Below are 21,391 nucleotides of genomic sequence, written 5' to 3' on the forward strand. Positions count from 1 at the left end.
ATTCTTATGGATATACATGATGGTGGGATTCACTTTGGTGTATTCATATATGTATATAGGAAAATTATGTCATATTCATTCCACTGTTTTTCCTATTCCTGTCCCCACTCCCTTCCCTTTATTCCCCTTTGTCTAATCTATTTCTTTACTTCCCCTCCTCTCCTTTATTGTGGTTTAGCTTCCATATATCATTGAAAACACTTGACCTTTGATTTTTTGAGGATTGGCTTATTTCTCTTAGTTTGATAGTCTCCAGATACACCCATTTACTAGTAAATGTCATAAAGTCACTCTTCTTTATGGCTGAGTAATATTCCATTGTGTATATATATCATAATTTCTTTATCCATTCATTTGTTGAAGGGTACCAGGTTGGCTCCATAGCTTACCTATTTTTGAATTGTGCTACTATAAACATTGATGTGGCTGCATCATTGTAGCATGCTGGTTTTAAGTATTTTTTAAGTATTTTTTTTTTTTTTTTTGTATTTTGTGGAATACCCCTTTAAACTTCCAAAAAGTTCTCTCCTTTTTGGTTTCTGTTATCTGAAATCAAATGATCCCTGATTAAATAACTTTCCAAGATTTTGTTGTTTCAGAGGTTAAGATATGAACCCAACCTTAACTTCTGTATTTAACACTCACCTTTCCCCATTATGTGACTATTCAAAAGGTTATTGAGCTTTACCTATATGTTTCCTTGTATTTGAAATGGAAATGTCCAGATGATCTGTTTTCTTGAAGAGGCCATTCTCTCCCTTTCTAAGTGCTATGATCTTCCTTTCTTCTTCTTCCCAACTTGAGGCAGAATGAAATATTTCTTTGTTCTGCACTCCATTTTGTATATTATAACACTTATAAAGTACGTTTTAATTATTTTACTTAATATATTTCCTTTGGTTTAATCATTTTGAGGATTTGAATTATCTTATTAATTCAAATTAATAATTAATTATCTTATTAATCTTTAACTCTAGTGTTTAGCATAGGCCCTACACATAGTAGGCATTAAGTAAGTCTTTAGTGTTGCTTCTCTAATCATTGATTCTATTATAAATTACTTAGTAACTAAATTTGAAATTAGTGAACCTTGAACACTCAGTTTAAGCATGTCTCAAGAATTAAAATAACATTTTAAAAATAAGATTTTGTAGTATTTTGCCAAACCCTACTAATGCCATATGGAGATTTTTAAAATGCTATTTTAATTTTGGCAGGCCTTATCATCACTATCAGTATCTTTTTAAATTCTCATACTGAAAGGAATGCCAAAATTCAAATTATAAGCCATATTTGCCAAGTTTTATAATATATCAGGTGTAAACTCACAAAAGCCTACCAACTATCATGTGGTTTCTATCTAAAGGCATGTTTTGACTGAAGTTTATTCAAAACAGTTTGGATTTATATTATACCTAGAAAATTTGTGTTAAAAAGCTTCATTTAGTATAGTTCTAGCAAAGTATCAATATTTGAAAATAATCTCATTGTCCACAAGGGGCCAGCCTTTTATTGAAACAAAATTATATAGGCCTGTCTATAAAGTAGAGCCACCTTGTGAAAGAACTCAGGGAGAAAATTGCCTATACAACTCATGTGGTTCATTCAGACATTAAGATTAATTTATTTAATATACTTTTCCTCTTTTTTTTGACCAAGTTCATTTTATTTTAATGTTATATTCATTTAGGCTTTTACTGAGTCAGTAACTCAAAAGTATGAGACTTGAAGAAATTTGTTGTTATATCTTTTTTGTTGATAGGATCAGACATTGAACTTCATTAAGTGAATGTTCCTAATTTTTAATTTGCAGCTCTGAGAATATAGAACTTGCACATCTCTACTTTTTTCATTGTAATCTCGTCTCAGACTTGACCCAGCAATGTAGAAGAACACGAATGGAACAGTCATTGACGACACTGAACATTCACCTGTTTGTTAAGACAATGAAAGCACCCCTGTTGGTATGTGTTTTACTTTAATATAGTAGATAATTTGTACTCAAAATTTGTTTAATTTTGGTTCACAGCTATGTGTTTTACTTAGATGAACTTTATTTTATTTTTTTTTACTTTTCTTTGGGCATATTCCTTTCATTTCATGGGATTTGTGAGTAGTTCCTTATTAAAGTTAGAATAGAAAATAGACTATTATTAAAGCAATGTTTTGATGTTATGATTTTCTATTTCATTGAAACCCAAATACAACATTGGATAAGTGAAAATATTCTATAGTAGTAATTATGGATCTGGGACTTGGTGGCTGCTCACAGATCACAAAGACCACATTCTTTTAAGAAAATACATTTTTTGAGAATCCTTTGATCGTTACTTAAAAAGTTGGTAGATATTGGAACCATAGGATTTCTGGTGCCCCACTTTCCTTAGCATAACATTTCTCAATTAATGTTATATACAGATTCACTAGGCGATGGCAAGCAAAAAAAATTTTTCTCTCTGAAATGTAAAGTGTTTTCCTGAGTGCATGAAAAACCTTCAGTAGAACTTACTCAGAACATTTTTTTTTAGAAAAATAGAATGTGCATGTGTATTATAAATAATCCAAACAACACTGGAAAGTATAAAGAAAAATTCATAAGAAGTTACCCAATCGCATCACTCAGTAATTGTTAGATGGCCATCACACTAGTTATCTCTGCACCCATACGTACAGATAGAAGATTGAGTGGATTAATGGATATATCATATTGAGTACCACCCTATTGTTTTAGTCAGCTTTTTTGCTGCTGAGAGCACTCTTCCCTCACCATGACAAAATATAAATCCCAAAGGCACGTCCCCAGTAACCCACCTACTCCACCCATACCCTACCTGCTTTCATTTACCACTCAGTTAATCCCGATCAGAAGGTTAATTCACTCTTTGGGTGAAGGCTGTCATATCCCAATCATTTTACTTTTAAACTTTCTTGCATTATCTCACACATGATCTTTTGTGAGATACCTCAGATCTAAACCATAACACCAATAGTAAGAAGAATTATAGTTAATCTTACTTGAGTTTAATTGAAGAAAAAAAAGTGTTGTGAAACAAGAGTGATTTCGGAACTTTTGAAAAATGTTTGTTGTTCTTTAGAAAGTATTGTCTGAGGTATTGAAAATGGTTATGGAAAACAGTAAGAAATTATCAATCATTTAAAAAAAATTTAGGGGGCTGGGGTTGTAGCTCAGGGGTAGAGCACTTGCCTAGCATGTTTGGGGCACTGTGTTTGATCCTTAGCACAACATAAAAATAAATAAATAAAATAAAGGTATTGTCTTCATCTACAACTAAAAATATTTTAAAAAACTTAGTTTCCATTTTACGTAGAATTGACTTAGCTTTGAAAGATGAGAAAATTATCTTCATATGCTTATTTTCATCTGTTCCTCCTATCTCTCTGATTTTTTTCCTGGTATTATTTTTACACTATTAAGGTCCATAATATTTTTACTGTTTTATAACCACAATTCCCACTTTTTAAAAAGCCTTGCTTCTGGATTTAAGTAGATTCAGAGCTTGCCAGGCACAATTTTATTGGCTTGATTCCTTAGTTTTTTAATTTTAAGTAACTTTTTATTTGGTTGGAGTTTGGTTACAAGGAATTTTTTTTTCTTTTTAAGAATATAGTTTATCACCTGGTTTGGTGGCACAGCCTCCTGTGGCTTAGGAGGCTGAAGCAGGAGGATTGGAAGTTCAAAGCCAGCCTCAGCAACTTAGTGAGGCCCAACTCAGTGAAACTGTATCTCTAAGAAAATGAAAAAAGGGACTAAAGTGAGGCCCAACTCAGTGAGACTGTATCTCTAATAAAATGAAAAAAAGGGATGTGGCTCAGTGGTTAAGTACCCTGGGTTAAATACCCAGTACAAAAAAAAAAAAATGTAGTTTATCAATCTTTTCCATTTCCTTTCGTAAGGGAGGGGACATGTATCTTTCCATGAGAAGAACATCTTCTAAATTTGTTTTGCTGTCTCTTTTGAAGGAGGGGATAGTTCACTGTACAGTTATTTACTAATTTTTTCCAGCCTCATTTTCTTCTCTTCAAATAGGTATTATTAAGTACTCTCAGAATTTTGTCTATATACCAATAACAGGCAGGATTTTGAGTTGTATCAAGCTTCCTAAAACTCTTCTGGTTTGTTTTTGTTTGCTACAACATTCTGGCTTGAAGTTGTGCCCCTTTCCTTAAGTTGTTGCTTATGAATTTTTCTTTTGCTGTGCTTTAAAACTATTTGTTTTTTGTTGTAGGTAGATTCTGAAGAATGAGATCCTTTTATTTCATTTCACTCTATAATACTTACCAGGAATTATATAATTTGAGTTTTGCACTTAAAAAGCTAAAACTCTGGAGATTTCATAATGACTTCCAATTCAATTAAGCATGGCTGTATTTGAAAGTATGGCATAGCAAAAATTTTAAGGTCCTTATTTATTATGCTCTTGTGAATGATAGCTCTTGAACTATGCATTTTATAAAACACAGTGTGAATGGTACTTCCTGGAATTGTGTAATGTAGGTGACTCTGCTCCAGCCACTGTTTGCGCTGATGCTCATTCTCCACTCATATCATTCTTAACCATCCCTCCTCCATTATCTTCCACATCAATCCATATGCAAGTCTTCAAGGTTCAGTTATGGTTAGTTTTTTTACTTAGTGAGAGGCTTTACAAACTAACCTGGGCTTATAGATTAAGGACTGAAAGAATTTGGTATGTTTACATTAAGCTTGTTTATAAACCAATGAGAATATAAAGTATGATTCGGACTTTTTGTAAACTGTTTTATGTGTTTAATGTATAATCATTGCAATAAAAGAGATTCATATTTCACTTCTGAGCATAGGAAAATTGGTACAGTTTTTTTTGTATATGTGTCCATCTTTTTTATGATAGAGTACTTAAACAATTATTTTAGATCTAACACAACTGTTTTATTTTCATGTTATTTTAATGCTGTTAAACTGAAAATAAATCTTGAGTATAGAATTTTTATGTGGGTTTCAATTTCAAATAAATTAAGATTCTGCCATACATGAAATTACTCTAAACGTATTCTTAAGGTTCCCAACAATGGATAGACATGGGAAAATTGTTCGATTATTGTTCATGTGGTTAAAACTAAGAATATTTTGGAATGCTAATGGCTTTCTTTATGGGGAACTCATTTTGTAGTTGGTAGATAAAGGATGACTGTTATCTGAATCCCAAGGAGAATCTTCAAGTATGCATTTCTGGACACTGTTAAATATAACTAAGTTTGCTGGGTGCAGTTGGCACACACTTGTAATCCCAGTGGCTCAGGAGGCTGAGGCAGGATGATTGAGATTTCAGAGCCAGACTCAGCAAAAGTGGTATGCTAAACAACTCAATGAGACCCTGTCTCTAAATAAAATACAAAATTGAGCTGGGGATGTAGCTCAGTCCAGTGCCCCTGAGTTCAATCCTTGGTACCAAAAAAAAAGCTAAGTTTTTATAAATAAATAAATAAATAAATAAATTATACATACACACACACACACACACGTGTACTAATGGTGCAGTAAGCATACTTATATAATGGTTTTTATGAAAATTTTACTTTATTTTTTGTTTGTGTATTGAGATAGCTATCTGTTTCATGTATATCTAAGACATTTGAATTAAATTAAACCTATTTATTTATGTAGGAAACTAGAAGGATCCTGTAATGGTTTATTCATCTAGCTTCTGTTTTTTAAGAACTAATATAGCAGTGTACAGTTTTATACAACAAAATATTGATTTCTAACATTGTCTTAGAGCCTTGTTCATCATAAAATATGTTCATTTCCCCTCATAACAGTATTAATGTGTATAATACAGTATTAACAATTTGCACATTATTATACAACAGGTTCTACGAGTTTGATTACTTTAGATACCTCATGTATTGAAAATGTGCATTATTTGGGTTATTTTGTTTGTAATTGCTTATTTTACTTAGCATAATGTCCTTAAGGTTTACCCATGTTGTAGCATGTCAGAATTTTTTTCTTTTTTAAAGACCGAATAATATTTTATTGTGTATAAACATACACAAAACACATTTATTCATTCATTTAGTGGTGGACATTCAGGTTGCTTCCATGTCTTCATTCTTGTGAATAATGATGCAGTGAGCATGAGTGTTCTCCGAGATCTTGTTTTCGGTTCTTTTGTATACATACCCAGAGGTGGAATTGCTGGATTGTATGGTAGTTTCCTTTTTAAATTTTCAAAACTCTCCATGTCATTTTCCATAGCAGCTGCACTAATTTACAGTCTCACCAGTAGTGTACCAGGGCTCCCTTTCTCACATCCTACCAATACTTGTTTTTTTTTCTTTGTTGGTTTCTTTCTTTCTTTGATAGATTTTTTTTTTTTGCTTTAACTCAAGTCCTCACATCTCTTCATGTACTATTTTAGTAATAGTAGCTGATCTTGTCTGTATTCCTCTATTTCACTCCCTTTAATTCACATTCCCCGTTGCTGATTGAGATTCTTTTGAACATATTTATAACCATGTTATAATAATTCATACAATTCATAATGGTTTCACTTTACACAACAAAGCCCTATTTTCTTAACAGAATATATATGATTTTTTAAGGATCTGAATCATTACCAGACATCTAGCCTTAATGCTTGTTCCTCTTTTTACTACCAAATTACTACTACTAGTAATTAGTGATTAATAATTCTCCAAATCCACAAAGAAGAAACTAGGTTTTCCACTCTCTCTGACTGTTGCACTCATCTAGGTTTTTGGCAGAATTTAAAAACCTATGCTGTGGACTCAGATTCCTGTTTTCTTGCTGGCTGTTCACCAGAGGCTGTCAGTTCCTAGCAGTTGCTCCCAGGTTTCTTGGCTGTATGGCTCTCTTAGGACATTGCAGCTTACTCTTCCAAAGTGGGGCAGTCTTGTTTCAGTGTGCTACAACAGACTCTTAAATGATGTAACTTAACCAAGGGAAGGGTTATTCCACAAGTCCCACCTACACTCAAGGGGAGGGAATTACACAAACTTGTGTAATCTTAGATTTCTGCCTATCATATGTCAGTGTAGAATTCTGTCTGAAAACTTTAAAATAAAATCTTCAATAATTGGAAAGTTTGCAAAAACTTTGTGTTTTCCTGTGCGTCTGCATTTACCCCCAATGTTAACTGGTTGGTATCCTCTTTCAATTTGGCAACTCATGTCCTTCAGTTGTGGAAAGTTCTGTGTTTATTTCATTGATTATTTCTTCCTTTCTGTTTTCTTCCTTGCCTCTTTCTGTGACTTCTATTTTTTTTGATGTTTGGCTTCTTGAGTCAGTCCTTCAATTTTATTACCTCTTCTCTCCTACCTTCTCTTCTGTCTATCTTCATTCTGCTGCCTGGGAGATTTATTCAACTTTATTTTTTAATTCTTTGTGGATGTAGTGTCTTTTCATCTCCAGATTGTCAGGGTGGTTTCTGAACCTTTTTCTTCCTGCATATAGTCTGCATTTTGTCTGTTTTTTTTTTTTTTCCTGGACTGTTCTGGTGTCTGTCTTTCAGTTTTCCTCTGATGTTTGTTAATCCTTGGATAACTATTTATGATTTAGAATTCTAAACTAAAAAGTTGATTGGAAGTTTTGAGAATGTTGATGAGACTTGTTGACTCAGCTCTATAGGGTGATTGGGCCTGGGCTGCTTTTTGGCAGACCCTATTGTCAGTATCTTTAGACTTTTGGAGATTATTCAAGGTTCCTAGAAAAGCATCTTCCAATCTTCTGCTCAGGGACAGAGGTCTGACTACCAGCATTCTGACAGCTGAGCGGAAAGGGGTCTTGGGGCACAATTTTGTAATTTAATCTCCCCTGATATTGGCATGATGTCCACACTCTCAGCTGTTCCTGAAATGCCCCAGATTCCTACTGACATAGACAGTTGCCTACACTCATGGATTCATGGAGGGGAATCTAGAGATCTAACTACTTCTCAAAAGCTTTGATCTGTTCCTTTTCATTTTAGAGCCTTTGTGTTATTTTGCTTTCAATATGTCTCTTCCAGTTCCCTATATACCAGACCCTGATGGTTCCTGAGCAATTTTAGGATTATGCAGTTAAAACTGAGCTGTTTCTTAGCTTTCCTTGTTATGACTGAAGGTTTTGCATTTTAGAATCTTCTCCATCATTTACTATTCTGTCCTCTAGCTTTGAAAATATTGCTGCCTTTTTTCTTTTCTGTTGTTCACATAAGTGTGGTATCACTTAAAAAAAAAAATTCCACTTGAGGTGGGGATGTAGCTCAGTGGCGATAGTGTATGTGAGACCCTGGGCTCAATCCTTAGTACTACCAAATAATACACACACACTTCTGTGTAGTTTTCCTGGGATTTCTGGAAGGAATAAAATTATATGTGCATATTCAGTCTGCTATTTTAACTCACATGTTTTGTAATGTATCATTTATTATATCCTAATTATGTACTACATATGAAAAAATTTAGTTCTCTGTTCTGTTTTCTTTAAAATATATCTATAAATACCATGCTCTTTTTTTAAATATTATTTTTTAGTTGTAGATGAACACAATATCTTTACTTATGTATTTTTATGTGATGCTGAGCGTCGAATCCAGTGCCTCACATGTGAGGGGCAAGCACTCTACCACCAAGCTACAGCCCTAGTCCCGAGCACCATGCTCTTTTATTTGTATTTGTTTCTTTACAATATTCTTATTTTTTAATGGTTGTATATTATATTTAACTCCTTAGTTGTATATAATATTTAAACTAATAGGTACATTTGAAGCATTAAACTTAGGAATTCATGAGATTATTTTATTAATGTATTTATTTCACAGACTTGTTTTTCAATTGTGACTTTATTAACAAAAGCTAGTAGGAGGTTTTTAAATACAAATGTTGAAACATTATCATACAATGAAGACATTTTGTTCTGTTTTTTTTTGTTTGTTTGTTTTGTTGTAAATGAAGACTGAAGTTGCTGAAGATCCTCAACAAGTTTCAACTATTCATCTCCAACTAGGATTACCACTGGTTTTTATTGTTAGCCAACAAGCCACGTATGAAGCTGATAGAAGAACTGCAGAATGGGTTGCATGGCGTCTACTGGGAAAAGCAGGAGTTCTGCTCTTGTTAAGGTATCTTAACCACATTCACTCTACTTAGCAAATACTAATATTGTTCTCATTTTTAATATGGCAACTTAGTCATATAAATGAACTAAAATCTCTAAGAGATCCCAACATAGTTAGAACTTACTACTGAGCTGAAGGCTATACATTAATTGTAAGCTTGACTAAAATTAAGATGGAGACTAGGAAATTCATTTTGTATTCATTTATATGTGAAATTTATCAGACCCACTAAATTGTAATCTTTATTCCTAAACATTTTGTAGCATGAGAACTTTTAGTTCTATTTTAGATTGACTTTCTGGATGACTATTATTTTTCAAATTAGCAACATAAAACATTTGTTTCCATTTTGAAAAAGGGACTCTTTGAAAGTGAACATTCCACAGCACACCAATGTGATCTTCAAAAGAGCAGAACAGGTTAGTCATTTTATGTTCTACCTATCATATCAGTTTATGTAAAGAAAGTTAGTACATGTGATCCTAAAGTAACATGTTTATTATGGGAAAAAATTGTAAATTGTCACTTACAATTAAATCTCTTAATATGGTACATTTCCTCTCCCATTTTCCCCTAGGACAATGACTTTTTGGGTAAATAGGTAGTTTTCCATATTCTGGATTTGTGTGTTTCTTTTTGCTTTTGTCTGCATTTTTACTGTGTTCCTTTCTATTTTCTATAAATTATTTTTAAGGTTGATTAGCTTCATTAAACATTTTGGGTAAAAATATTTCATAGTGCTGACTTCATTATATTCCATCCTACCCAAAAGTATTTGATGTTTATTTTTCTCAGTGATTCCATAGTTCAATCCCTGAGTTAAGGCGAGGAAAGCTAATTTTGCCCATTATAAGATACATTTTCTCTTTTCCACTTAGCAAATAAACCGAAGGTAGAAATGCAAATAATATCACAAGAGACACCAATATTTACCTTCTGGAATGCCTAAAGATTATTTAAACAATAATACCTTGACAGAGATATGGAGAAACAAGAATTATAATATACCACTAGCAGGAGTAAAAAGTGGTAAATGAAAATAGAAAAACACTAGGCAGTGTTATTAAAGTTGAAGCTGCATATATCATATGAACCAGCAAATATATTCCTGGGTATGTAACCAACAGAAATTCACATGCATGTACACCAAAAGACAACATTATTATATTATATTCATAGTTATATTATTTTTGATAGTCTCAAACTGGAAACAACACATGATCAATAGAATGGATAAATAAATAAATTGGAATATATTTAAGAAATATTTAAAAATACTGAAAAAGCTGTTTTTATGTTATAAACCTGGATGAACCTCACAATGTTGAGCAAAAGTAATCTCAAAAAAGAGTATAAATTGTATGGTTTTGTTTTATAAATTCAGAAATCAGCAAAATGTATAGATGGTGAGTATCTTAATTTGGCTGGGCTGCTGTAACAAAATACCACTAATAAGGTGGCTTATAAACAACAACAATTTATTTCTCATGGTTCTAGAGGATGGGAAGCACAAAATAAGGTGCTGGAAAATTTGGTGAGAGCCCATAGATAGTGCCTTTTCTTTGTGTTCTCACATGGTGGAAGAGATCTAATTCTCTGGGGTCTCTTTTATAAAGACACTAATCCTATTAATGAGAACTCTGCCTTTATGACCAAAGCACTTTTCAAAGAGCCTATCTCCTAATGTTATCACATTGGTGATTAAGATTACACAAATGAATGTTGAGGGGACACAAACATTCAAACAGAGTTGTAATAAAGGTCTAAACAGTGACTGACTACCTTGGCGAGAGGGGGAATGACAGAAGGGCATAGATGATGGCTTCCAGGGAGCTAGTAATGTCTTATATCTTAATCAATGCAGTGGTTATACAGGTGTGACCTCTTTATAAAATTTCATCAGTCTCTACTGTCAAAATCTGTGTTCTTTTCTATGTGAGTGTTATAATTCAGTGAACAAGTTTACATGCAAAATTTCTATATTATATTTGGAACAAATAAATTTGATTTATTTTGATTCTTCTACCTTTTAACTCCATTATATTTTTGCAGGAGTAAAAAATTGTTTTGAGTATAATATTAAAAAGATGAAATATGTTATATGAAAGAATAAACATATTTGGAGTTCTTTCATAGCCTTATTGCATTGTATAGTTATAGTCAGGGATGATTTGCTGAAATAACCTAATGACTTAAAATTTTCATGTTTTAAAAATGTAATAGTTGGGGCTAGGGTTGTGGCTCAGTGGTAGAGTGCTTGCCTAACATGTGCAAGGCCCTGGGTTTAATCCTCAGCACCACATAAAGATAAATAAATAAAATAAAGATATTGTGTCTAACTACAACTAAAAAATATTTTTAAAAAATGTAATAGTTGGATATTAGTGAAAAACTATTGAAGGAATAATATTGATCTCAACAGAATAGAATTTGATATGCTTAAAATGCCTGAGAACAGAGAGTCATTTTATGTTTATAATTAAACAGGAAATTGGACTTCTTTGTGGAATTATTTTAAATAAAGTATTATTTTTAACATTATCTGTAGAATATAAAAATAACTGATTTTTATTGGTTCCATTTGCATTAAAATCATATATATTTTCATTGTATGTTGAGGTAGGGGGTTCTATTTATTATATTCAGATATTTTACAGACTTCAGTCTAAGGCAGTTGTGACAAGAAGCAAGAGAGACTGTCAGATCCTCTTTTTCAGTAGTGTGCACTGTCTTGGGGGATGCTTTGGATGCTTTCCTTGTCATAGTAATTGTGTGTTTCCTTTTTTTCCTTGAGAAAAAAATCAAAGTTTAGTTTGATTTTAGTGTCAAACAAGTAGAACGTTTTTAGGTTAACATGCTATGCTATATTTTAGTGATTTTTTAAAAAATAACATATTTCTAGGAAGTACCAGTGGAATTTTTGGAGTTACATGATGTTGACTTAATAATTTCCCATGTGGAAAATAATAATCACATTGAGGAAACACAAGAAGATGAAGACGATAACATGGAAGATCCAGACATGGGTAATAGTTGTAATGCTTGCCACCTCCTTTACTGTCCCCACACCTATACATTTGGTGAAGTTTATAGTGGGTTAACTTTCTCATAGAAAGTATCACATTCAAAACTCTGTGAAGCAGCCTGGAGAAATTGATTTTGAATCACCATTTTATCAAGTTGATTAGGTAAAAAGATGTAAGAATGCTGTGTTTTGTTTAGTGCATACCTTTCTTGGTATACATCAGTCTTTAACTTTCCACAGCTGTGCTTTTTATTCTCCTAATCAGCTCTCTCAGTCCTTTTGGCCTGCTTCATGTTTAAAAGTCCATCCAGAAACCACAATATATTTCATTTTTTAAAAGTATAGCTTTATAGTTATGCATAGAATCTGGATTCATCCTGACAAACCCATACTGCATGGAATTAAATTTCAGTTCATGATCTCTTTCCCCACCTGTTTCCCTCCCGTGCACCTTCCCCTCTCCCATAACAACATATTTCATTTTTATTATTTTTGGTAGGAAATGAAATTTTGTAGTGTTTGTAGTTATAAATTAGTCTGATTATTAACAGAATAGAGAGTAAATTTCAATAACATTTTATTAATTATTTTTTAATTGATTTTAAAAAATGATAACAGAATGCATTACAATTCTTATTACGTATATACAGCACAATTTTTCATATCTCTGATTGTATATAAAGTATGTTGACATCAATTTGTGTCTTCATACATGTACTTTAGATAATGATGTCCATCACATTCCACCATCCTTGCTAATATCCTGCTCCCTCCCATTCCCTCCCACCCCTCTTCCCTATCTAGAATTCATCTACTCCTCCCATGCTCTCCTCCCTACCCCACTATGAATCAGCCTCCTTATATCAGCATCTGGAACATTCTTTTCTTGGTTCTCTAACTGGGAGAATTTGGATCTCCTAATCTAAATTTTCCTGTTACAAACTCTCTATATCTTACTTTTCTTCATAAACTGGTAATTTATCATTACATATTTATTCATTTATCAAGTTTATTATCTGGCTTTTCTATAGATAGAAGCACCATGTGGTCAGGGATTGTGTCTGTTATTTTTGACACTTGCCCTAGTATTTATAACAGTGTTTGGGATAGAGTAGAAGCTGAATAAGCACTGTCAAATATGTATGGTAGAGTCTTTTAGAGTTGTAAATTAATACAATGATTGGAAAGAAAATAGCAATGCTTATATTATTTGTAGAACAAAAATAAATAATTATTTCTAAACTAAACTTTGTAACTAGTCTGAACTTTGTAACTTCTAGATCAAAAAGCATCTCAGTGTTATTTCAGATAGGAAGCCAGACAACTGGAAAGTCTTCTAAATATACATTTTAACTACTTAGTATGTATTTAAAAGTTTTTTTATAACAAAGTACCAAATTTTCATTTGCTTGCTTATAAATTTAAATATTTTAATTATACAACCAAAATTAGTTCCTTTTTAAAACATTTTAGATATTCAAGATGATGAAGTTGCAGAAACTGTATACAGAGATAGGAAGAGACAGTTACCTTTGGAACTGACAGTGGAACTCACAGAAGAGACATTTAATGCAACAGTAATGGCTTCTGACAGCATAGTGCTCTTCTATGCTGGTTGTAAGTATGAGCCTGTAGAGGAGACTGCAATACATATTAGGACATTTAAAGTAGAATTTATTTTTGAATTCTATAATTTCACATTGTAAAAATGACAGCTTTCCTATGTCCCAAATAGACTGCACATATTGAAACATTTACTTCTAACTATTCTAAGGAATAAAACTGATTTTATATATCTCTATGAATGTGATTTAGGAATTGAAGGTTAATCATTAAACTAGGTCTTTAGCTAATTAATTTGAAGACTATTAATTCATGCCAATGATTTTAATATATTAACAGTTCTTATAGATTTATAGGAAATATATACTTTTATCTTCAAATAATAGTCGTTCAACTATATTACTTGCAGTATGAATGTAGAGAGTTGTATTTGGAGTCCTTTTAAGTAGTTGGACAATATTATGTACTCTCTACTATATTTCTTATTTGGAAATAATAACTTTGGGTAAACCTATTTGTTTGTTATATATAAGTATGGGTGCTTTGGAGATAAACATCTTGTAATATCTATTGAATTTTTTTATTTTAATCTAGGGCATGCAGTATCCATGGCATTTCTACAGTCCTATATTGATGTGGCAATTAAATTAAAAGGTATTATATTGTGATATGCATGCTTATTTTCCTGATTTCTGAGCTGTAATCTTTTTATAAAATGGTGTCATCCTAAAGATATAGAAAACCACATAAAATTTCAGGTTGTTATGTTTATGTATCCAAGGTTAAATTAAATTAAGAGTATCAAAAATGCTTAGAAACTGGACATGGTGATGCACTGCTATAATCCCAGCAGCTCAGGAGGCTGAGGCAGGAGGATGGAGAGTTCAAAGCCAGACTTAGCAATTTATTGAGGTACTAAACAACTCAGTGAGATCCTGTCTCGAAATAAAATATGAAAAAGAGCTGGGGATGTGGCTTAGTGGTTGAGTGCCTCTGAGTTCAATCCCACGTACCAAAAAAAAAAAAAAAAAAAAAATAGTGCTGAGAAGACTTCACTTTGATTATTTCATGGGACTTCTAGTAGAAACAAAGAGAGTTCGTGTATTAAGTACTTATGGCTACACAGTGTACCAGTGACCTTTTTGGCTAAATTCATTCAGCAAACATTTATTGAGTGCTAATTATTATTAAATACTGAAGATAAAAATTTGAAAGGTAAGACCCAGTCTCACAGTCTATGAAAGATCCAAGATCCCTGTGTTCTTGAAGCTATATAATTAGCTCCTCTTGGACTAGGATATTTTTTAATAGTTAGAATCTTTTTGTCTTAACTATTCTATTAAACCTAATCCAGTGGTAGTTAAATAAGAGAATAAAGATTGGACTTTAACTCAAAATATCTAGGCCATCATTACATCAAAGACATGGGGAGAAGTGGTGAGACCTTTTAGTAAAGGGGTGGCAATGGATAAGATGTGTATAATATTTTGTAATCATTTGAATATGACAGATGGTAACATATTTTGTGTCTGTGGTAGGTTGCTTCCTACTGTTTACCTTGTAAATAGAAGCTATCATAGTTAAATAGGCTTATTCTCGGCTTCTCTGAGAATGTTATTTACCATTTATCTTTTTTTGGAGGGGGGTGGGGGGCGGGTACCAGGGATTGAACTCAAGGGCTCTCAACCACTTAATGACATCCCCAGCCCTTTTTTGTACTTTATTTTGAGACAAGGTCTTCCAAGTTGCTTGGTGCCTCACTATTGCTGAGGCTGGCTTTGAATTTGCAATCTATTTGCTTCAGCCTCCCTAGCTGCTGGGATTACAGGCATGTGCCACCACACCTGGCTACCATTTAGTTTTTGACTTGTATGTGTTGACAGAATAAAAAGGTAGATAGCCAATCCAAGACTTGCTTTCTTTTTCATTCAGTATGTTCTTTATGAATAACAATCCTATTAATAATTAGATGTCACATAAACGGACTATTTTGGAAGTTCTAGGGCTTATTGTAGAAATGCATAGTATTGGTAACTATTGTGTGTTGTATTTTGGACTTTTTTAGAATTTGGAATATTTGCGTATAATGAGTTACATTGGGGATAGGACCCAAGTCTAAACATGAAATTCGTTTGTTTCATGTGCATTCTACACATACAGGCTGAAAGAAATTTTATATAGTATTTTTAATGCACTTAAGTTTTGACTGATTTCTGTTACGTGAGGTTATATGTGGAATTTTTTACTTTTGGAGTTTATGTTGGCACTCAGAAATATTCAGATTTTGGAGCATTTTGTATTTCAGACATTTAGATTAAAGATGTTCATCCTGTTTTATAACTGCAAATTAGGATAATAGTAGTACTTTGACATTAGTCCTATTTATTTGTCTTTTAGGTTGACTTCCTGGGAAAAATGTCATTTTTCATTTCAGTCTAAGAATATTTTTTACTCAGTCACAAGGTGGCAGCAAATGTCAAATTTTGATGCTTGACATAGTATCTGTATCAAAGAGAATCTATTTTTTTTTCTGCTTCAAAGTAGGAGTTCTATTTGAAATTAAAGCATTGATAAAGAGGAATACAATACTGTAGCTATCTCAGAATATTACATTATTCAGATTGAAATATGAGTAAACACTGAACCATTTTATAGAAAATAAAAATTCTATAATAACTTCAAGCATAAGCAGGCTTATAACTTTTAATAACATGTATCAGTGCTCTTTTTCCAGTTTTAAAGATAATATTAAAGTTTCAACTTTGTAGGGACAAAGTAATATGTTTAGCAGAAGTAGATGTGTTGAGGATGCTTACTGAATGGAAAGAACATCTATATTGTGTACTTGGGTGGCAATATAAGATGGTGCTCTATGTGAACAAGCATCACTTGATACTTGTTGAGGACATGATTAAAGAATAGGAGAACTTTGTAGAAGATTTAGCAGGTTTGGTTTTGGAAGGGACAAAAACTTATTTTTGTTTATATGATCATATGTTCTTTAGGTATTAATATATTTTCAAAAGTTTAAAATTTGTTCTTGAAGGAATATCAGTGACCATCCATCCATTTTTTTTTGAGAGAGAGAGAGAATTTTAATATTTATTTTTTAGTTTTTGGCGGACACAACATCTTTGTTTGTATGTGGTGCTGAGGATCGAACCTGGGCCGCACGCATGCCAGGCAAGCGTGCTACTGCTTGAACCACATCCCCAGCCCCATCCATACATTTTTGTAGATTGAGTACCTATTGTATAACAAAACCTTGTGATAAACACTGGAAATGTAATGGTGAATTAGACACTGCTTGTTTTATCAGAATTTTAATACTGAATTCTAAGTGATAGATAAGTCATTGCCTTTATGAACTATAATAAAAATCTCTGAAAATATAAAGATGAATTTTCATTATTAAAAATTTAGGATGATAAAATATTTTTTAAAATATTGCATCTCACAAATTGAATCATTTGGTTAGGCTGTATCCTAAATTAATATACAGAGACTTCTTATTTCATATGATATTAAAGTTTATTTTTATTAGAATTTTTTTCTTTCAAAATCTGAATTGTGTGGTGCTTGTTTTGATTTTTGATCTCTTTTCACCCAGCAATTTATGTATTTCAAAGAACTTTACATGTTGTATAATAGAACAAATAGGAATTTCTGCTTTGGATTACAATATGTGATTTTAAGCTGAAATTATAATATTTAGATGGGCATGCCTGCAACCCTAGATAAGTTTCGCATGTGTCATTTACTCACGTATTTATTAAAGGTGATTCATGTACAAGGACTGCTGTAGATACTGGAAGTCAATGGTCACTACTATCAAGCAGCTCTCTTTGTAGGGGCAGACATTAATCAAATAACTAAACAAAGGAATACCTAATTCATAAGGAGATAAGGGAGCATATATCAGAGGAACCTGATATAAATCAGGATGTTCCACAAGTAATCACAAATAATGAAAAAGACCTAAGTCTGCAAAGGTTGGTGGTGGGGGCAAGGAGGGGATTTGCTACCAAAACAGGGTTGGTAGGGAGCAGGCTAGCACCAGAATAGACTTGAGTTTTAAAAAGATAATATCTACGATTATTGTAGAGCCATTGAATCCAGGGAAGTGAGTTAGAAGCCTATTGTAGTTATCTAGGAGAAATGATGATTAGAGTATTGACAGTAAAGAGAAATGGACAACAATTAGAAATATTTAAACTTAAAGTGGTAAAATTGAAAATGTGTACTGATTGATGAGACATGGAGGGGCTTGGGAATGGGGAGGCATGTAGGATGATGGCTTTGTTCTGTGAGTTGCACAATTTTCACCAAGTAACACGGGAAGGAAAACTATATTTGGTTTTAGATATAGATATGTAGAGTTTGAAGATGTTTTCATTCTCAGGGAAGAAGGCAGTAAGGTTTCATGGTCCTGGAATCTGGGCCAAGGATACACATTTTGGATTCATTAGATTATTGATGGTTATTGAGATTGTCTAGGAACAGAGTGTAGAACAAGAAGAGAAAGCAGTTTAAACGGAGCCTTGAGGAACTCCCAATTCCACTAGCAGAAGAGCCTTCAAAGAGTACCAAAAAGGAAAAGCAAGAGAGGTAGGAAAGAAGCTGATAGGGGAATTGTCACAAAAATCAAAGGAAGAGTGTTTCAGCAGAAGTGTTCCATACTGAGAGGTTAAAATTGTTGGGCTAGGAAGAGAATGAAGATTCTAGCAGATGATATTCTGCATTAATATCTACAAAATGTGCATTTTCCTTTAATTTAGACACATCCACTATGCTTCTTACTAGAATAAACTGTGCAGATTGGTCTGATGTATGTACTAAGCAAAATGTCACTGAATTTCCCATTGTAAAGATGTACAAGAAAGGCGAGAACCCAGTATCATATGTTGGTATGCTAGGAACTGAAGGTCTCCTGAAGTTTATACAACTGTAAGTATTCAGCTTCACTATAAGATTTTTAATTCTGGGGATCTGTAGAAATTCTAATTCTCATAGTTTGTTGACATCCTTTGTTAAGGATGACATCCTTTATTAAGGATGCATTCCTTGACAGATCACAGAGTAAATATTGATAAGGACTGTCATTGCACATTCCATTATTTTGGGGGAGATGGTTATTTTGTTTATTGAAACTGACTTTTTTAAAAGAATAATATTTGTGAGGCATGGAGGGCTGAGGCAGAGGATTGCAAGTTTGAGGTCAACCTGGAAAATTTAGTAAGACTTTTGTTTCAAAAATTTGAAAGAAGAGCTCTGGGGGTGTAACTCATTGGTAGAACACTTGCTTCATACGTGCAGGATCCTGGGGTTGGTACGCCAGTCCCATAAAATAAATAAATAGTATTTAGTTGTCTTTTTTTTTTTGTCAAGTTTATCATGTGTAATATGTTGTTTGCTAAGTTCAATGTTTTTTAACAAAGTGAAAGATATCTTTAAAAATTAATTTTGAATATAGTTATGTATTTATCCAGCAACAGGATTTCATATCCAGTGAACATAACACTGATCCAGGAAGCAGAAAAATATTTAAGTGGAGAGTTATATAAAGACTTGCTCACCTATTCTAGTGTGTCAGTACTGGGACTATTTAGTCCAACCATGACAACAGGTAAGTAGAGTTGAGATTTAAATTAAATAATGTACAGTTAAACATGTATTGTAAATTGTGTGTTATATATAGTACTTTTTAAAAATGGGGTTTTAGTGCTTGTCTAATGAATTAGCACAAGATCTTCATAGATTAAGTAGATTCAACTTTTTTTCATTTTTTTCAAATTATTTTCCCCCAGTTTATTGTTTGCTTTTTAACTTTATTTAATAATAGTTTGTATGTAGTAGTTTAAAATTTGCACTAAAATCTATTGATTTTGATATATATTTTATTGCTTTTAGATATAAAAAATTCTTTTGCTGGGTGTAGTGGCACATGCATATAATCCCAGCAGTTCAGGAGGCTGAGGCAGGAGGATTCAGGTTCAAAACCAGGCTCAAAAATTTAGCGAGTCCATATCAAAATAAAAATTGAACAGCAAAGAGCTGAGAATGTAGCTCAGTGGTAGAGTGCCCCTGGTTTCAATCCCCCCCAAAATCTTATTGTATCAGTTAATATTCACCTGTAATTTATTGCTTTAACATATAATATTGTCTTAATTTATATTGTCTCCTTGTTATGAATATTTTTCTTTTTAAAAAAGTTTTAGTAAAATATATATAACATAAAATTTATCATCTTAACTGTTTTTAAGTGAATAGTTCTCTAATGTTACGTATATTCACACTGTTGTACAACTAACCTCCAGAACCTTTGCATTTTGCAGAACTGAAACACTATATTCATTAAACTCCTCCACCCCATCTCTCCTGCCTTTATCACTACCATTCTATTTTCAGTTTTATATGCATCTGACTACAAGGGGAATCACATATTTCTTTTTCTGACTGGTTTACTTGATTTAGTGTGATATATTCAAAGGTTATGCTTGCTATAGGATATATCAGAATTTCCTTCCATTTTAAGACTGATTAATATGCCATTATATGCAAATTATATTACCTTTTTACTCTGATTGTATCCTTTGATTTTTTTCTCTTTAAAAGTATTTTAACCTTTAAGATATCTTGATACCTGATATGAGGCCAGGTTGAGTTCTGGTTGAGTTAGAAAGTGTTAAGTTAACAACTTAACACTTTCTAAGTAACTAAAAGTTACTCTTTTTTTTCCTCTGCTTACATATGATTTCACCATCCCCATGTTAAATCCATATCTCTGAATGTGTATGTATGTCTTTAAATGTTTTCTATTTCATTCACTTTATCTATTGATACTTCAGTTAGTTTTTTTAACTTTTTATTTATTCTTTTTAGTTACACATGATAGTAGAATGTATTTTGATATATATCATATACATGGAGTGAAACTTCTCATTTTTGTGGTTGTACATGATGTTGAGTTACACTGATTGTGTATTCATATATGAACATAGAAAAGTCTGATTCATTCTACTGTCTTTCTCATTCCTGTGCCCTCCTTTCTCCTCATTTCCCCTTTTCCAATTGGATGAACCTCCACTTCTCCCTTCCCTACCCACCTATTGTGATTCAGCATCTGCAAATCAGAGAGAACATTTGGCCTTTAGTTTTTTAGGATTGGCTTATTTCACTTAGCAAGATAGTCTCTATTTCCACCCATTTACAGGCAAATGCCACAATTTCATTCTTCTTTAAGGTTGAGTAATATTCCATTGTGTATTTGTACCACATTTTCTTTATCCACTTATTCAATTAAGGGCACCTAGGCTGGTTCCATAGCTTAGCTATTGTGAATTTAACTGTATACATTGATGTGGCTCTGTAGGCATCCCTTGTGCTGAGACTTAGAAGCCCTTCCAATTTAAAAGCTCAATTCAGTTCTGGGAAATTTTCTTGAAGCATTTCCTTGATGATTCCCCCCTTTTCATATATTGTTTTCCCTTTTCTCCTTATTATCATTCCCAAGCAGTTATATTCTCCTTTCACACTCAATCTCCTAGTACTTGCATCAGATTATTCCACTGCCCCCACTCGCACCTTGTAAGCATCATCTACCACCCAGCCAGGATCACTCCCCCTCATTCATGAGGAATTGAGCTTCTGTCATACTGTCATGCTCTCCAGTACTACTGCT

At 32.7% G+C, this 21,391-nt stretch overlaps 1 protein-coding gene across 4 annotated transcripts in view; it reads left to right on the top strand.

Moving 5' to 3' along the window:
* Txndc16 (thioredoxin domain containing 16) overlaps nt 1–21,391 on the top strand; it is a 95,286-nt gene that overhangs the window by 50,660 nt on the left and 23,235 nt on the right. For all 4 annotated transcript variants that reach the window (XR_013090761.2, XM_077109155.1, XM_076850494.2 and 1 more), the window contains exons 9-16: nt 1,814–1,964; nt 8,959–9,125; nt 9,481–9,541; nt 12,025–12,148; nt 13,621–13,764; nt 14,305–14,364; nt 18,489–18,657; nt 19,200–19,336. Coding sequence is in view for 3 of the 4 variants with exons in the window: in XM_077109155.1 (XP_076965270.1) it covers nt 1,814–1,964; nt 8,959–9,125; nt 9,481–9,541; nt 12,025–12,148; nt 13,621–13,764; nt 14,305–14,364; nt 18,489–18,657; nt 19,200–19,336 (1,013 nt within the window). In the remaining variant the exon portion in view is untranslated. The remainder of the gene's footprint in view (nt 1–1,813; nt 1,965–8,958; nt 9,126–9,480; nt 9,542–12,024; nt 12,149–13,620; nt 13,765–14,304; nt 14,365–18,488; nt 18,658–19,199; nt 19,337–21,391) is intronic.

This window comes from Callospermophilus lateralis, chromosome 3 (genome assembly GCF_048772815.1).
Source record: "Callospermophilus lateralis isolate mCalLat2 chromosome 3, mCalLat2.hap1, whole genome shotgun sequence".
NCBI lineage: Eukaryota > Metazoa > Chordata > Mammalia > Rodentia > Sciuridae > Callospermophilus > Callospermophilus lateralis.